Below are 14878 nucleotides of genomic sequence, written 5' to 3'. Positions count from 1 at the left end.
TCAAATAGAACTAGCACAGAAGTTAGCACACAAAACGTGCACATTATACATACAGTGTTACTTCCTTGTGACTTTCACTAGTGCAAAACACAAAATGCAGCGTTAAAAAAGGAACATATGGAACATGACATTGCAGAAAGATATAATTTACAGAACTAAAAGGGCATATTTGGCTACACCATATTAATTGCACACAAGAATCTGTTAAAGTTGAAAGAACAGTTTACAGTCTCAGTCATCTGATTTCTATAAAGTCATAGGGCTACAATTGTGCACCTCACAGCCTGTTAAAATTTAAGGCAGACTTTCATGTCAGCTGGCACACACCACCAATGCTTTGGCAGAGCTCTCATCAGACATTCAACGTTTAGGGAAGACTGTATAAAATATATCCCAAATTAATATTTGGCTCTCTACTATTTCAACAACATTCCCATAGCATCAGACTTCTTGTAGTGCAACAAACCTTGGAAAAATGCAAGGAAGCAGAAATGTTCAGAAACCTGTAAGGCTGGCACCTCAAAATTTGATCAAGTCTGGTAAAATCTGGCCCTGACCTGGACAGCTCAGGTTAGCCTGATCTCATCTGACCTCGGAAGCTAAGCAGGGTTAGCCCTGGCCAGTATTTGGATGGGAAACTATCAACAACGTCCAGGGTCGGTTCGCAGAGGAAGGCAATGGCAAATCACCTCTGAACGTCTCTTGCCTTGAAAACCCTATAGGGTTGCTGTAAGTCAGCTGTGACTTGATGGCAAAAAGTAAAGTAAAATTTGAAATACAATCTGAGCCCTGATGTGTAACACCCTTGATAAGACCCTATAAGTATCAAATATTTCATATTTATAATGCCACCGTTAGAATTGTATGACACCTTACATATGAGATGTGCTGCACTGTACCTCACCTATAAGACAGCTGTCAAATATTTTGGCTGCAATCTTTTTCTGGGCTCATTTTGAAAAGTTACTTTTTCAAAATATAGATTATACCCATCTGTCACTGTACAGTATAAAAGATCTGTGATAAGCAACATTAGAAAAGAAGCATTTGATCTTTTCCAGAGATGTAGAAACTACTGTAGTTGGACTGCTTTTTGAGACAGTGCATTCATAGAATATGCTACAGCTGCAGAACAGAAAACTTGAACAATAACTGCCTCGTTTAGCTAAGAAGCAGTAGACATACTGAACAAATTTTCACAGGTACTTATGGCACACAATAAAACCGAAAAGTTGATCCAAATTAAGAAAAGCATAGAGACAGTATCAGCAAATGCTTGACATGATTTTTTAAACTGCTATTTTGCTTAAAGGCAAATTTCAAAAGGCTTAAATGCCAAAACAAAATTCACTTGATCACCAATCTAGTATCCATTTCTGAACAAGATAGAAGAGATATAAGGATAGGAGAAGGCCTTTTCTTTCCATGAATAGCAACATTTTGGTGCTTGAGGCAGACAATTCAAATGGCAACAACTTATAGAGTAATTCACATGGAACAGAGTCTCTAGGAAGTTATCCTATGAAAGCCCCGCTAAAGAAATGGTAACCCTGGAAGAGTCCCATGAATCCCCTGATCTACCCTCATGTCAGAAAATTTGGTGTTGTATTGGCAGATGAGCCCTGACCTGGACGGCCCAGGCTAACCTGATCTTGGAAGCTAAGCAGGGTCAGTCCTGGTTAGTATTTGGATGGGAGACCACCAAGGAAGTCCAGGGTTGCAACGCAGAGGCAAGAAATGGCCACTGAACATCTGCTGCCCTGAAAATTCCCTATAGGGTTGCCGTAGGTCAGCTGCGACTGGATGGCACTTTCTACCACCTCCACTGGTAGATGTAGGCAGCTTCACTCACATAAGTGTTCAGGAACATAGGATGCAAGTTTCTGAACTGTTTAAGCCAAAAACCATGACTAAAATACGTTATCATCTGGATTTGGCCTGCAGATGTGTCTGAGCAATAGCAGTTTAAATATTTTGAGGTTACTATGCCTTAGACAATCAAAATTAATGTAGGCTGCATTTTTAAAATTACCAACATCTGACGAAAAAATAGATAAGTATTTTTCAAATGGTAAATTCAGCCACTTAAATGGAAGAAAAGTAAGTATTTTGCATGGGCAGCAGTCAAGCAACAAGTTACAAACTTGCATGTACGTAGCTGTGCACTGACAACCTGAAAGTACTCGACAGATTCTATTGTCGAAAACTACAAAAATTAAAACTCTAATAGTAGAAATTTGACTTCATTCTCTACTGAACAGTTTGCATTCAAGAGGAGGAGGAGGAGTTGGTTTTTATATGCCGACTTTCTCTACCACTTAAGGGAGAATCAAACCGGTTTACAATCGCCTTCCCTTCCCCTCCCCACAACAGACACCCTGTGAGGTAGGTGGGGCTGAGAGAGCTCCTAATAGAACTGTAACTTGCCCAAGGTCACGCAGCTGGCTTCTTGTGTAGGAGTGGGGAAACAAATCCAGTTCACAGATTAGCCTCTGCCGCTCATGTGGAGGACTGGGTAATCAAACCTGGTTTGGAGGAGTGGGGAATCAAACCAGACTCCACCGCTCCAAACCACTGCTCTTAACCACTACATCTTGTGTAGTGGTTATACCCCAATTTTCTCTACCTTTAAGGAGTCTTAAACAGGCTTACAACTGCCTTTCCTTCCTCTCCACACAACAGACACCTTGTGAGATAAGTGGGGCTGAGAGTTTTGAGAGAACTGTGACTAGTCCAAAGTCACCCAGTAGGCTTCATGTGTAGATGTGGGGCATCAAATCCGGTTCTCCACATTAGAGTCCACCGCTCTTAATCACTACACCATGCTGTAGTGACAGGAGCATGGTGCAATGGACAGTGTCAAACTTGTACACCCTGTCCAAGTGTTAAACTTTTTCACCCTGGGTTCAAATCCCTGCATATCCATAAAACTCATTCGCTATCCTTTGGTTAATTTACTCACTCAGTCTAACCAATGTCAAAGAGCTATTATGAGGATAAAAATAGGTAAACTCGATCTTGTACATGGTCTTTAGCTTTTGAAGAATCGCAGGATACAGATTTTAAGTGCAATGTTGCATAATGTAGTACACATAGCAGTTATTCCTAAGTGGAAGGCTGGGACTGACAAGAAGCGTACACAAAAGAATAGCTGGAAAAGAGGAAACTTTCCATGTTATGAAATATGACGATAAATCTTTCATTTATCTTGATGATAAATATTTCATTAGAGGACAGGAAAAGCAACTATACCAAGTACAAGATTAAGATGGACAATACTAGACACAGATATCACAATGATAGCTAAGCTTTTGAAACTTCTATCGAATACTAGTCACTTCATGTAGTCCTGCACATAGCATAACCATGGGAATGAAATAGGTATGTTCAGAAATCTATCACTGTAGTCAGGGGCCCACAGAGTTTGGCTGGCATTGCTGGCCAACCATTTTATTTTTTTAAAAAATATTTAAACATCTGTCTTTCTCCCAGACAACCGGGACCCCAGGCAGGTAACAACAATAGAAACCGCTTACACTATTAAAAATACAATTTAAAAAAAACAAGAGACTATAAAAAAGAGCCAAGAGAACTTCACAAGCAATAACAGATAGCTACTTCAGAATATGACAAATGACCAAAGCTCTCAAAGGCACCCCTGAGAAGTTCAGTCTTGTAGCCCTTGCAAAATTGCTATAAAGATGAGGGCAGCAACAAACCAAGGGCAGAAAAAAATGGCACCCTCAAGGGGTCAGCATGACAATGTTGCTGTGCCGATGGAAACTGCGGCACGGTGTCAGACAGGAATAGAAAGACCTTCAAGTATGCGGAGACAAATCATGAAGAGCTTTACAGGTAAGCACCAGCACCTTGAACTAGATCCAGAATCATATGGGCAGCCAGTGCCATGATTGTAAAATTGGAGTAATATGCTCCCTAACACCAGCCATGATAACAAATGCATTGCCACATTTTGCACCAATAGTAATTTCTAACTTCAAGTCTTCAAGGGCAGCCCCACACTACACATACTGCAATAGACAAGCTTCAAGGTTACTGGTGCATCATGAATCAGTGTGGCCAGATCACAGTTTCCAAATAGGCAGAAAGCTTATGGGCTCAATGCAGTAGGAAAAATGCATTGCTACCTGCTGCAGATTCCTGCTTCTCTAACAATAAAAGTGGGTCCAGCAAAATCCTCAAGCTCTTTACAGTGTCCAAAGAAACTTGAACTGTGTCTATCATAACAGCAAAACTCAGTCAAGAACAGATGTCTGCCTGACCAGAATGACCTCCTCCTTGTCAGGATTCATCTTCATTTAATTCTGCCTTGTCAACTTGACCAGGACGTTATCAATGGCTGTTCTTGAGTCCCCCGCCCCTTGTTATTTGGTCACACACCCAGGATTCTGGAAAGCAGCAGTATTTCTCCCCATTCAACTATAGTGATATAAAGTATATTGTCTGCGACCGAAGGGCATAAGAAAAGCCCTGCTGGATCAGACCAAGGCCCATCAAGTCCAGCAGTCTGTTCACACAGTGGCCAACCAGGTGCCTCTAGGAAGCCCCCAAACAAGACGACTGCAGCAGCACCATCCTGCCTGTGTTCCACAGCACCTAAGATAATAAGCATGCTCCTCTGATCCTGGAAAGATCATCACAATCCCCCATACAAAACATTAAAACAACATACAAATAACATGAAATAACATTGAAATTACTTTAAAACGGTCTGACCCCCAAGCTAGTATTTAAATATGGTAAATTCCCTGATTAAAAACAGCTTTAGCTCAGATTTTCTTGGCTGCTAAAGCAAAGAGTGACACCTTGTAGGAAATATCAGGATTGGTATCCGATAGGAGAAAGAGCAGCTTCTCTAGATCTTGAAAAAGATTTAGGCCCTTTAGAAACTCTGAGAAATTTAAATCTGGCCTCTGTGTAAAGAGGACAGAATAAGGTGTAATGAATTAGGTCTTCTGGAGCGGCTCCACAAATACATAGGCGAGAGGCCCATGGCGTTTGGGAGTAACATACAGCTATCCAAGCCGTTGGCATGGTTTGAAACCAGAGGGAGGTAAAAGCTATGCTGAGGTTATGGAAGGGGTCCCCATTCAACTAGCACAAAGTGAGAAATTCTTCTCATCCCCCACATAGGAGAGGTGAGGTGGTCTCTCTTTTCTTGCTCACTCACAAATTGTTGAATGCTGATAGCAACTTGGCAACCACATGTGTGTAATCACGTCCATGTTGCCTTTGGATTATTCTTTATGATAGGGTGTTTCATACTATAAAACAAAGAAAGTTCATCTGGACTGCAGCATACTTCCCAAGTCATCAATCATGCAAGATTTAACTTTAAGAGACTTAAGCGTCTTACATTCCCCAATGGAATATATGGAACCTTGTACATTTTTAACCTGTGAAATCATACTGCACGTGGTTGTATATTTCTGTTTTCTGGACAACGTAACTACCAAGGACTTGATTAGCAGACATGCGTATGTCGCCTCATTCCATGGTCTTGATCCAAATCAGGCCCCTGCATGCTTGGTCAGTTGCTTAAAAAGATTCTGGCAACTCCTGACATTGAATTCCCAGCTTATTGTCTGATTAGACCCTTAGACAGCTTTCAAAGTTTTCATCCACTCATTTCTGGAATTTCAAATAATTCAATTTTATTGCATTTCTAAAAGGCATGTCTACATAATTATTGATCCACCAAGCCAACTGCTGACCACCAAGGGTTCCATAAATTTCCATTTCTCTTACTCCAGCAAGACTCCTGATATACTGCATTCACCATGGTGAACAACAAGCTGTGCTGGCCAGTTTTAAGGAACTGTGAATGACTTTATATATGATGTGAAATAAAGGAAAGAAATTGCACATAATGCTCAAACATCTACCAGAACCAACAGGGGAAGATAAGTCCACACCCACAAAGAGGAGATATGCAAATCCCATCTTTACACAAAGCCACAGAAGCATTGGAAACTGCATGTCACTTCTGAATATTTACACCCCTTCAGCATCATGCATGAAGCAACTTCAAGAACTGCGCCCATTACAGATAACAGCTGTGTTATTGTTTCCATTAATCATTTATCCAGGAATGAAAGAGGCAAGCTAATAGCTTCTCAAGCCACTATGAGCTGCTGAATCATTTTCAGCTAACTTCAACTTCTCATTCAGTTCTTGAAAGTGAAAACAAATCAGAGGTTGAGAGTGTTATCCAAGGATCACTGAACTGGCTGCATAAACAAAAAGCAAGTACTGTTTTTGCTGATACCAAAAAACTAGCATAAAGGCTGTGTCCTTGTTTACCTTTAGAACATGTACAGCGATGAATGTAGAATGGGTAACAAATTCATCTATTTCCCAGAGAACACATATGTAAACGAATTGTTTGAGGCAAGTTTGAAGAATTGGACTAACAGACATCAGCTTAATTTTTACAAATTGATGTCACATATTTTAAGAAACGGTTGTACATACTGCTTGCAATATGTCATGAAGGCATAATGTCAGGAATGAAGATAAAAGCCAACAGGGAGTGGGGGTTACCCAGTGTTCAGCAGGGAGTGCCATGTGTGGGATTATCTGCCCACTGGGCAGAAATTGTGAGTGTATAATTGACCCTCACAGAGCAGGTTCAGTCCTTGGCCTGCTGACCTGGAGAGGTAAAGGAAGACCTGGAGAGGCAAAGGAAGACATGTGGACAAGACCTTCAAGGACCTATTAGAACAGTCCCACTCCTGTGCTGGCAGCTCCTCTACTGCTGTGGAGAGTGAGGGTCTCAAAGAGAGTCTCAGCTCATCAGGCTGAGGAGAGACATGAAACTTAGAAGGGATTCCTTCATCAGACAGACCAATACCCTCTCGTACCAAGGATACCCCCTCTGGGGGAAGGTGGGCTTTTGATAGAGGGTGATTAGATTATTAGGAATATAGAAAGTGAGGGCATTCTGACTGCGTGGAGACTTGCCTGCCTGGTGTGAAGGTTGTGAACATCACAACGCTGTCTAGACAGGTTGATAAATAGTGCTAGGGAGAAATCAGTGGCTGTGGTGCATATTGACACTAGTGACATTGGGAAATGGAGTTGTGTGGCAAAATTTAACCTGGAGGTAAGATCTTGGATTTGGTTCTGACTTGTGAGAGATGCAGATGTTGTTGTACCAATTGGGAACAGTAATCACAACATTCAGCATTCATGTCAACAGAAAGTTACCCATAAAGTCAAAAACAGTAACATTTGATTTCAAAAAAGAGAACTTCACAAAAATTAGGGGACTAGTCAGAAGGAAGCTGAAAGGGAAACTCAAGAGAGTTGAATCCATAGAGAACACTTGTAACTATTTAAAACCACACTAAAGGTAAAGGTAAAGGTCCCCTGTGCAAGCACCGGGTCATTCCTGACCCATGGGGTGATGTCACATCCTGACATTTCCACGGCAGACTTTGTTTGCGGGGTGGTTTGCCAGTGCCTTCCCCAGTCGTCTTCCCTTTACCCCCAGCAAGCTGGGTCCTCATTTTCCCGACCTCGGAAGGATGGAAGGCTGAGTCAACCTTGAGCCGGCTACCTGAAACCAACTTCCGTCGGGATCGAACTCAGGTCGTGAGCAGAGCTTTTGACTGCAGTACTGCAGCTTAACACTCTGCGCCACAGGGCTCCTAAAACCACACTAACTGAAGCCAAAATAGAATGTATTACCCAGGTCAGGAAAGGTACTGCTAAGTCTAAAAGGATGCCTGATTGTTAATGACCCAAGTAAGGGAGCCATAAACAACAAAAAGGCTTCTTTTAAAAAGTGGAACATCTGCCCCAATGAGGTATAAAAAAGGGAGCACAGGTCTTAGCAACAGAAGGGCAAGTCAACCATTATGCAAACAAAAAGAAATTTTGAAGAGCAAATTGCTAACAGCATCAAGACAAACATTTCTTTAAACACATCTATACCAGGAAATCAGCCAGAAGCAGTTCAGCCTTTGGATGACAAAGGAATTAAAGGATTGCTAAAGGAAGATGGCGAGATGGCAGAGAAGCTAAATGCATTATTTGAATCTGTGTCCACTGTGGAAAGTGTGGAGGATGCATTTAGGCCAGAGCAAGTATTTTTGGGAAGGGAGTCTGAAGAACTAAGTCAAATTGAGGTGAAGAGAGGTGTCGTTCTAGACCTATTGGAGAAATTAAAAGTCTTCAGGGCCAGTTGATCTACTAACCAGCATATGTAACTAAAATCAGCCACAATACATCTGTTCCGGGTAAATCAGTAGAAACTGTAGAGACAGAATTATCAGGCAAATCAAGGAACAATGTTTGCTGAAGGAAAACCAGCAGTTTTTGCAAAGGAAAGTCCCTAAATTGCCATCCTTCTGGAGTTTTTTGAGAAAGTGAACAAACATGTAGGTAACCCAGAGGACATTATATATACTTGGACATTCAAAAGGCTTTTGTCAAGGTACCTCATCAAAGACTATTGATAGAAAACTATTGAGGATAGCTCTATGCTGGAGATTATTGGGGGAGGGAAGGTAAAGGTAGTTCCCTGTGCAAGCCCCATGTCATTCCTAACCCATGGGGTGATGTCACATCCCGACGTTTACTAGGCAGACTATGTTTTATGAGGTGGTTTGCCAGTGCCTTCCCCAGTCATCTTCCCTTTACCCCCAGCAAGCTGGGTACTCATTTTACCGACCTCGGAAGGATGGAAGGCTGAGTCAACCTTGAGCCGGCTACCTGAAACTGACTCAGGTCGTGAGCAGAGCTTTTGACTGCAGCACTACAGCTTACCACTCTGTGCCACGGGGCTCTCATTATTAGAAAAGGGAATGAAAATAAAACAGCAAATATTATAATGCCCCTGTACAGATCTATGGTGTGGCCTAATTTGGCGTGAAGATCTGGTCATTGTATCTCAGAAAGCGCACTGTAGAGCTGAAAAAAGGCGAAGAAGAGGGCAACCCCAATAATTAAGGAGCACTTTTCCTATGAGCAAAGGCTTAAGCATCTGGAACTTTTCAGTTTGGAAAAGAGACAATGGGGGAGGGTGGGACGACAGAAATGTATATGCACAGTGTAAAGGAAGTGGACAGAGAACTTTCCCCCCTTCTCTTAACATATTAGAACTCAGGGGCACCCAGTGAAGTTGATATGGAGTTGATTGAGGATGCACAAAAGGGAATACTTCTTTACACCATTAGCGAATATAGTGTGGAATTTGCTGACAGCTGATGTAGTTAGTGATGGCCACAGCCATACATGGCTTTAAAAGTAATTAGACAGATTTATGAACAATAGGTCTATCAGTAACTATGATCCAGGGTGACTAAAGGGCGCTTCCACATTCAGAGGCAATAAAGGTCTGAATACTACTGCCAGGAAGTAACAGCGGGGAAGGCCTCGGCCTCCATGCTTGGTTATTGGCTCTCCAGAATAACTGGATGGCCACTGTGTGAGACAGGATTGTGGATTGGATGGACCACTGGACTGATCCAACAAGGCTTTTTTCTTATTTTCTTAATACATAAGAGAAAAAGCTCATATAGGTGCACACATTGTGTTAATGTCCACAACAAGTCCTTGAATAGGTAACAAAATTCTCTATAGCTTATCAGCCTCAAACAGAACTATGTACAACCTCCATCATTTCCCATTTTCCAAGGGAACAAACAGAAGTAACACAAGAGATCTTGGCACAGAATCCCACCTTAAGGACCTTCTTAGGGAACTTCAATAAATGTAGAAAATATGCAGTGGGTACAATGCAAAGTTTTCCAAACACAAAATATACTGGTTAAGCTCCCTCCCTCCATCTAAATAAAAAAGGCAGATTATATAAACCAGCACTTTTTTTGCGGGGGTGGGGGGACCTAGCAGACTCATTTTGACTTATGGTCCTAGTCTATAAATCTTTCCATTTTACACTGCGCGTAGTTTTCTAAACAGGAACAAAATTGTATTAGGTGTTCACATGGAAGCTGCTATCCTATGGTTGAGTCCTACACCACTGCAGTAACATTCTGATGGACCTTCCCACGCAGATGTCAGCCAGGACCCAGCAAAACATACGCATTACTCTAAAAGTGGTACCCGGTTAACAATATGTTTGACGCTCAGTTTTCTGTTATCCTTTGCACCACACACTACCTTGTCACTGCTTAAGCTACTCCATTGCTGTCTTATGAATATACATCAATTTTTAACACTTATATAAGTATACAAAATTGTTTGTCATCTAACTACCTGCCGCACGGACTCTGGGGACCACACTGTACCTAAAACAAGCATAGCTACTATGTTGATTACTGTAACCACAGACAAATAATTGAACCTACAAAAGTAAAACCAAGCAAAGAAATTACTCCCAATGCCAACACAGACTAAATTGTTTTAGATGTACACAGCGTCATTGTTAGTGAATGCACTGCATATTTCAAGCCAGCGCTGTACTTTTCCAATAAGGAAAGGAGAATGTATGTGTATACATGAAGCAAACTGCTTTAGCAAATACAGGAACCATTCAAAGGCTTTTCGAACATGTCACCATTATGAGAAATCCCACTGCTGTGTCTTAAGGGCTACATCCAGTCATGTTAGAATTTAGCTTGCCTATGGAGACAAGGAGGCATGAGTTCATCCATAAGTATTAAGGAGCTCAGGCAGTGATCGGCTATTTCTGAGCAGATCACTGACAACCCAGAATCAATTTGCAAGCCGAGAGCGTAGGAGGGAACAGGATGCCATAGGAAAGGCCGCTGGAATTTACATACTGCTGGCTACACCAATGCACAAGCTACTGAAAAGCCCAAACGCTGTTAACAGCCCCATCTGCAGCCAGCAGACGGTAAATAATGAACCCGCAGCAGGGCAAGCTGTACAAAAACAAGTCTGGGGGTGGAGAGAACATACCTGCCAGTAACCCATTAGATGCTTGTTCTCACCATGCTCCCCCCCCCGCCCACTCCCCATGTCAAGCCCGCCGCAGGAAACAGCGCACCAGAGTGAGACAACGCCACCCCACCGCTGCCTTAAGGCTTAGCAACGACCTGCTAGGTTTCTCATCTCCCTATATTCCGCCACTTGCATAGAGGTGGCCGGGGGAGAGGGCTGCAAGGCAGACCGCCTCCCGCTTGCTTCCCCCCATTCAAACCACAGAGCCGAATTATTTCATTTCACAAATGTAAAATACTCCCCCCCAGACACGATAAAATTAGCAAACGTGGTGTGTGTGTGTGTGTATGTGCTGATTTCTCGCTCTCTGTACCAAGTTACTAACACCACAGTACAAACCAGTCAATGGGGAGGAAAGGGCAAAAGAGGTGAGAGGCACACAGAGCAATCTTGAGCATCCCCCCCCTCCCCAGAAGACTCATTAAAATATTATTCATGGAAGGTTTTGCACTGGATTTGCCATTCTATAGATACATATTTTCCCCATCAGAATTCTCAAAACTCTGCATGGGGGCTTATTGTTGAGTTTTGAAGATACGGATGGGGGGAAAGTGCGTCTAAAGACTGGCAAATCCAAGGCAAAACCTCCCATGAATAAATGGCCATTGAAACTGAAGCGGGGCTTACGGACCGCAGCCAGATCCCACACCCGGGATTAAGATCCACTGGGTTCCACGGGACTTCATGCCACATAAGCATGCATAGGACTTAGGGGGCGGGGAGGGCAGAACCCCCCCCCCCAGCGGAGAAAGGCTGGGAGGGTAGGACGAAGCCGAGCCCCACCTTTCAGTCTCCTTCCCCTCCCGCCCCAATCGTTAAGGCGAGGGAACCCCGATTTGGGGGCGGGGGCGGGGGGGTCTCCCTTCCCCGAGCCCATACAAACACGGCGCGAGGGAGGCGCTGGCTACGGGGTCCCCCCCCCCGCCGCAGGGGCCTCCTCCCCCCCCCTCACGTTACCTCGGGTGAGATCGAGGGGGACGTTCTCCTCGCCGCTGTCGTTCCGGCCTGTGAGAAGGGACGAGAGACAAGGGGAGGGAGGGGGGGAAAGGGAGGTTAGAGACGGGAGCAGAGACCGCGGCGGGGGGCTGGGAGCCCCGGTGGGGCGAGAGGGGAACCCCCCCCACCTCCTCTCCTCCCCGGCAAGGCCGGGCCCCCCTCACCTCGGATGCGGAGGTGCCTCAGCGAGCGGGCGCGGAGGCTCACCGCCATGTCTACGGCCCCGCAGTCACAACACCGGAAACCTCGCCCGGTCTCGCGAGAAGACGGGGCCGGGATCGCCGTTCTCGCCTCTGATTGCGGCGGCGGCCGTTGCGGCCGTTGGTCCCCTCAACGGTCTCCCGAGGGGAGGGGAAGGGCAGGCGGAGGGCGACACCCAGGGCCGGCCGGCGGAGAGGGGGAGGCCGGAAGGAGTCGGGTCGCCTCGCCCCCGCGCCCTTGCTTGGCCTTTTATATTTTGGGGCATCGGGGTTTGTTGATCGGGAAACAGCGATAAGCCGCCTTCCCTCCACACACGCACCCGGAGCTCAAGGCAAGAAGGCGCGAGGACTGCGGCGCCGACTCACCAGCGCTGATGCTAGGAAAGCGTTCGTTTGTGGAACTCCCTGCCCCAGGATGGGGGGGGGGAGAAGGGGGATGTGGCGATGGCTGCCGGCTTGGAAGGCTTTTAAGAGGGGAGGGGACATGTTCATGGAGGAGAGGGCTGTGCATGGCTGCTAGTCGAAATGGATGCTAGTCATGATGCACACCTGTTCTCTCCAGGGTCAGAGGAGCAGGCCAAATATATTAGGTGATTTGGAACACGGGCAGGACAATGCTCCTGCAGTTGTTTGGGAGCTTCCTAGAGCCACCTGGGTGGCCACGGTGTGAACAGACTGCTGGACTCGATGGGCCTTGGTCTGATCCAACATGGCTTTTCTTACATTCTTATGAGTGGACATGTTCATGGAGGAGAGGGCTACCCATGGCTACTAGTTACAATGGATACTAGTCATCATGCATGCCTTTTCTCTCCAGGATCAGAGGAGCAGGCCTATTATATCAGGTGCTGTGGAACGCAGGCAGGATGGTGCTGCTGCAGTTGTTTGTGGGCTTCCTAGAGGCACCTGGGCAGCCCCTGTGTGAACAGACTGCTGGACTTGATGGGTCTGGTTTTTCTTACATTTTTATGAGTGGACATGTTCATGGAGGAGTGGGCTATCCATGGCTACTAGTTACAATGGATACTAGTCATCATGCATGCCTATTCTCTCCAGGATCAGAGGAGCAGGCCTATTATCTTCGGTGCTGGGGAACGCAGGCAGGATGGTGCTGCTGCAGTTTGGGGGCTTCCTAGAGGCACCTGGTTGGCCCCTGTGTGAACAGACTGCTGGATTTGATGAGCCTTTGGTCTGATCCAGCAGGGCCTTTCTTCTTATTAGAAAAGAGCAGGAGTCCAGTAGCACCTTAAAGCCTAACAAAATTTCTGGCAGGGTGTGAGCTTTCGTGAGCCGCAGCTCACTGTGGCTCATGAAAGCGCATTCCCTCCCAGAAATTTTGTTAGGCTTTAAGGTGCTACTGGACTTGCTCTTTTCTACTGCTAGTGACAGGCTAACGTGAGCTAGGAAAGCATGCTGCTCACTGTCGTGGTTGGAGTGCTGGGCTGGGAACTGGGAGACCCGAGTACGGATTCCCTGCTCTGCCATGGAAGCTGGCGGGGTGACCTTGAGCCACTCACATATTCCCAGCCTAACCTACATGGCAAACTACCTCTGTCAGTCTCTTTCCTCGAAAAACCCTACTGGGTTGCCGTAAGTCAGCTGTGACTTGACAGCACACAACCTACCTCACAAGGTTGTTTGTTAGGAGGGTAAAATGGGTGATGACATGCACCACTCTGAGCTCCTGGGATAAAAGCATACTAAATAAAATGGGGAATAATATTTAAAGGCGCAACTGGACATGTGTTTAATTCAGGCAACAGCTAGTCGCAATAAAAATTTGAAAAAAAATGGAAGAGTTTGAACATATACAGGCAAATTTGTAGCAAAATCTTCCCAACAATAATTTCTCAATGGTTAGGCCGCAGAAAGCTCTCAGGAGTAAAAATGCTTTCGTGCGCTTTCTGAAAAGCAGGGGACAAAGGCGGCCTCACCCATTCCGACAAACCATTCTGAAGTCTGGGCCCCTGAACAGAATGCCTTAGTTCTGGCTGTTGCAGAGCAAACTAAGGTTATAATCCCTGTGCACTATGGACAATTATATCTTGGGCTGGTCGTGGACTGGTTGGGTTATCTGAAGGCACAGGCTGGGAGCCACAGGCCCATACTTCTGGCCTTGTTCAAGCTTTGTAAAGTACCTGGCATGGGAAGGGAAAAGCCAATCCTCAGCAAAGGGTTGCAAAGACATTTCCTCCCTACTACATCTCCGTCACAAGCGCACATCTCATTGTTCACATGTACCCCTTCACTCGCACACATCTACTCACATGCCACTTTGTCGCACGTATAACTCTCATACTCTCTGTATTAGTCCCAGCTTTCATGTCATGGCCCATCTCCCACAGCCATTTAAACTTTGTATGCTGACAGGAAAGCGTGCATGCTTTTCACTTCCACGCAGTTGGAATGTTTGTCAGCATTCCATAATAACACAGCTGTCAACAGAAAGAGCTTTCATTTCAATTACAGTAACCCCAATCAGAACTGTTACAGCCAATAGCTATAAAAGTTTCAAACACTGCAGGAAAGCGTTCTCCCACATGAACCTCCGGGATCCTTAAGATCTGTGAGTGGACTTCAGAAGGAATGCTTTACAAGATATTCTGCATTGTTTGCCTTGGGGAACAATTGTCCTGCTCTGACAATCAGCACATGAGATCTTTGTCCTCTGATGGCATCCGTGGGACCTCTAGCCCATGGCATCTGTAGATTCTTTAATGGCAGCATAG

At 45.0% G+C, this 14878-nt stretch overlaps 1 protein-coding gene across 1 annotated transcript in view; it reads right to left on the bottom strand.

The window, feature by feature from the left end:
- RICTOR (RPTOR independent companion of MTOR complex 2) overlaps positions 1-12182 on the bottom strand; it is an 84707-nt gene extending 72525 nt beyond the window's left edge. The window contains exons 1-2 of the mRNA XM_056847792.1: positions 12114-12182; positions 11911-11958 (exon numbers count right to left, since the gene is read on the bottom strand). Coding sequence (XP_056703770.1) covers positions 11911-11958; positions 12114-12162 — 97 coding nt within the window. The 5' untranslated portion in view covers positions 12163-12182. The remainder of the gene's footprint in view (positions 1-11910; positions 11959-12113) is intronic.
- Between the last annotated feature and the right edge of the window lie 2696 nt (positions 12183-14878).

Source organism: Euleptes europaea, chromosome 4 (assembly GCF_029931775.1).
Source record: "Euleptes europaea isolate rEulEur1 chromosome 4, rEulEur1.hap1, whole genome shotgun sequence".
Lineage (NCBI taxonomy): Eukaryota > Metazoa > Chordata > Lepidosauria > Squamata > Sphaerodactylidae > Euleptes > Euleptes europaea.
This window is presented reverse-complemented; position numbering and strand designations above follow the sequence as displayed.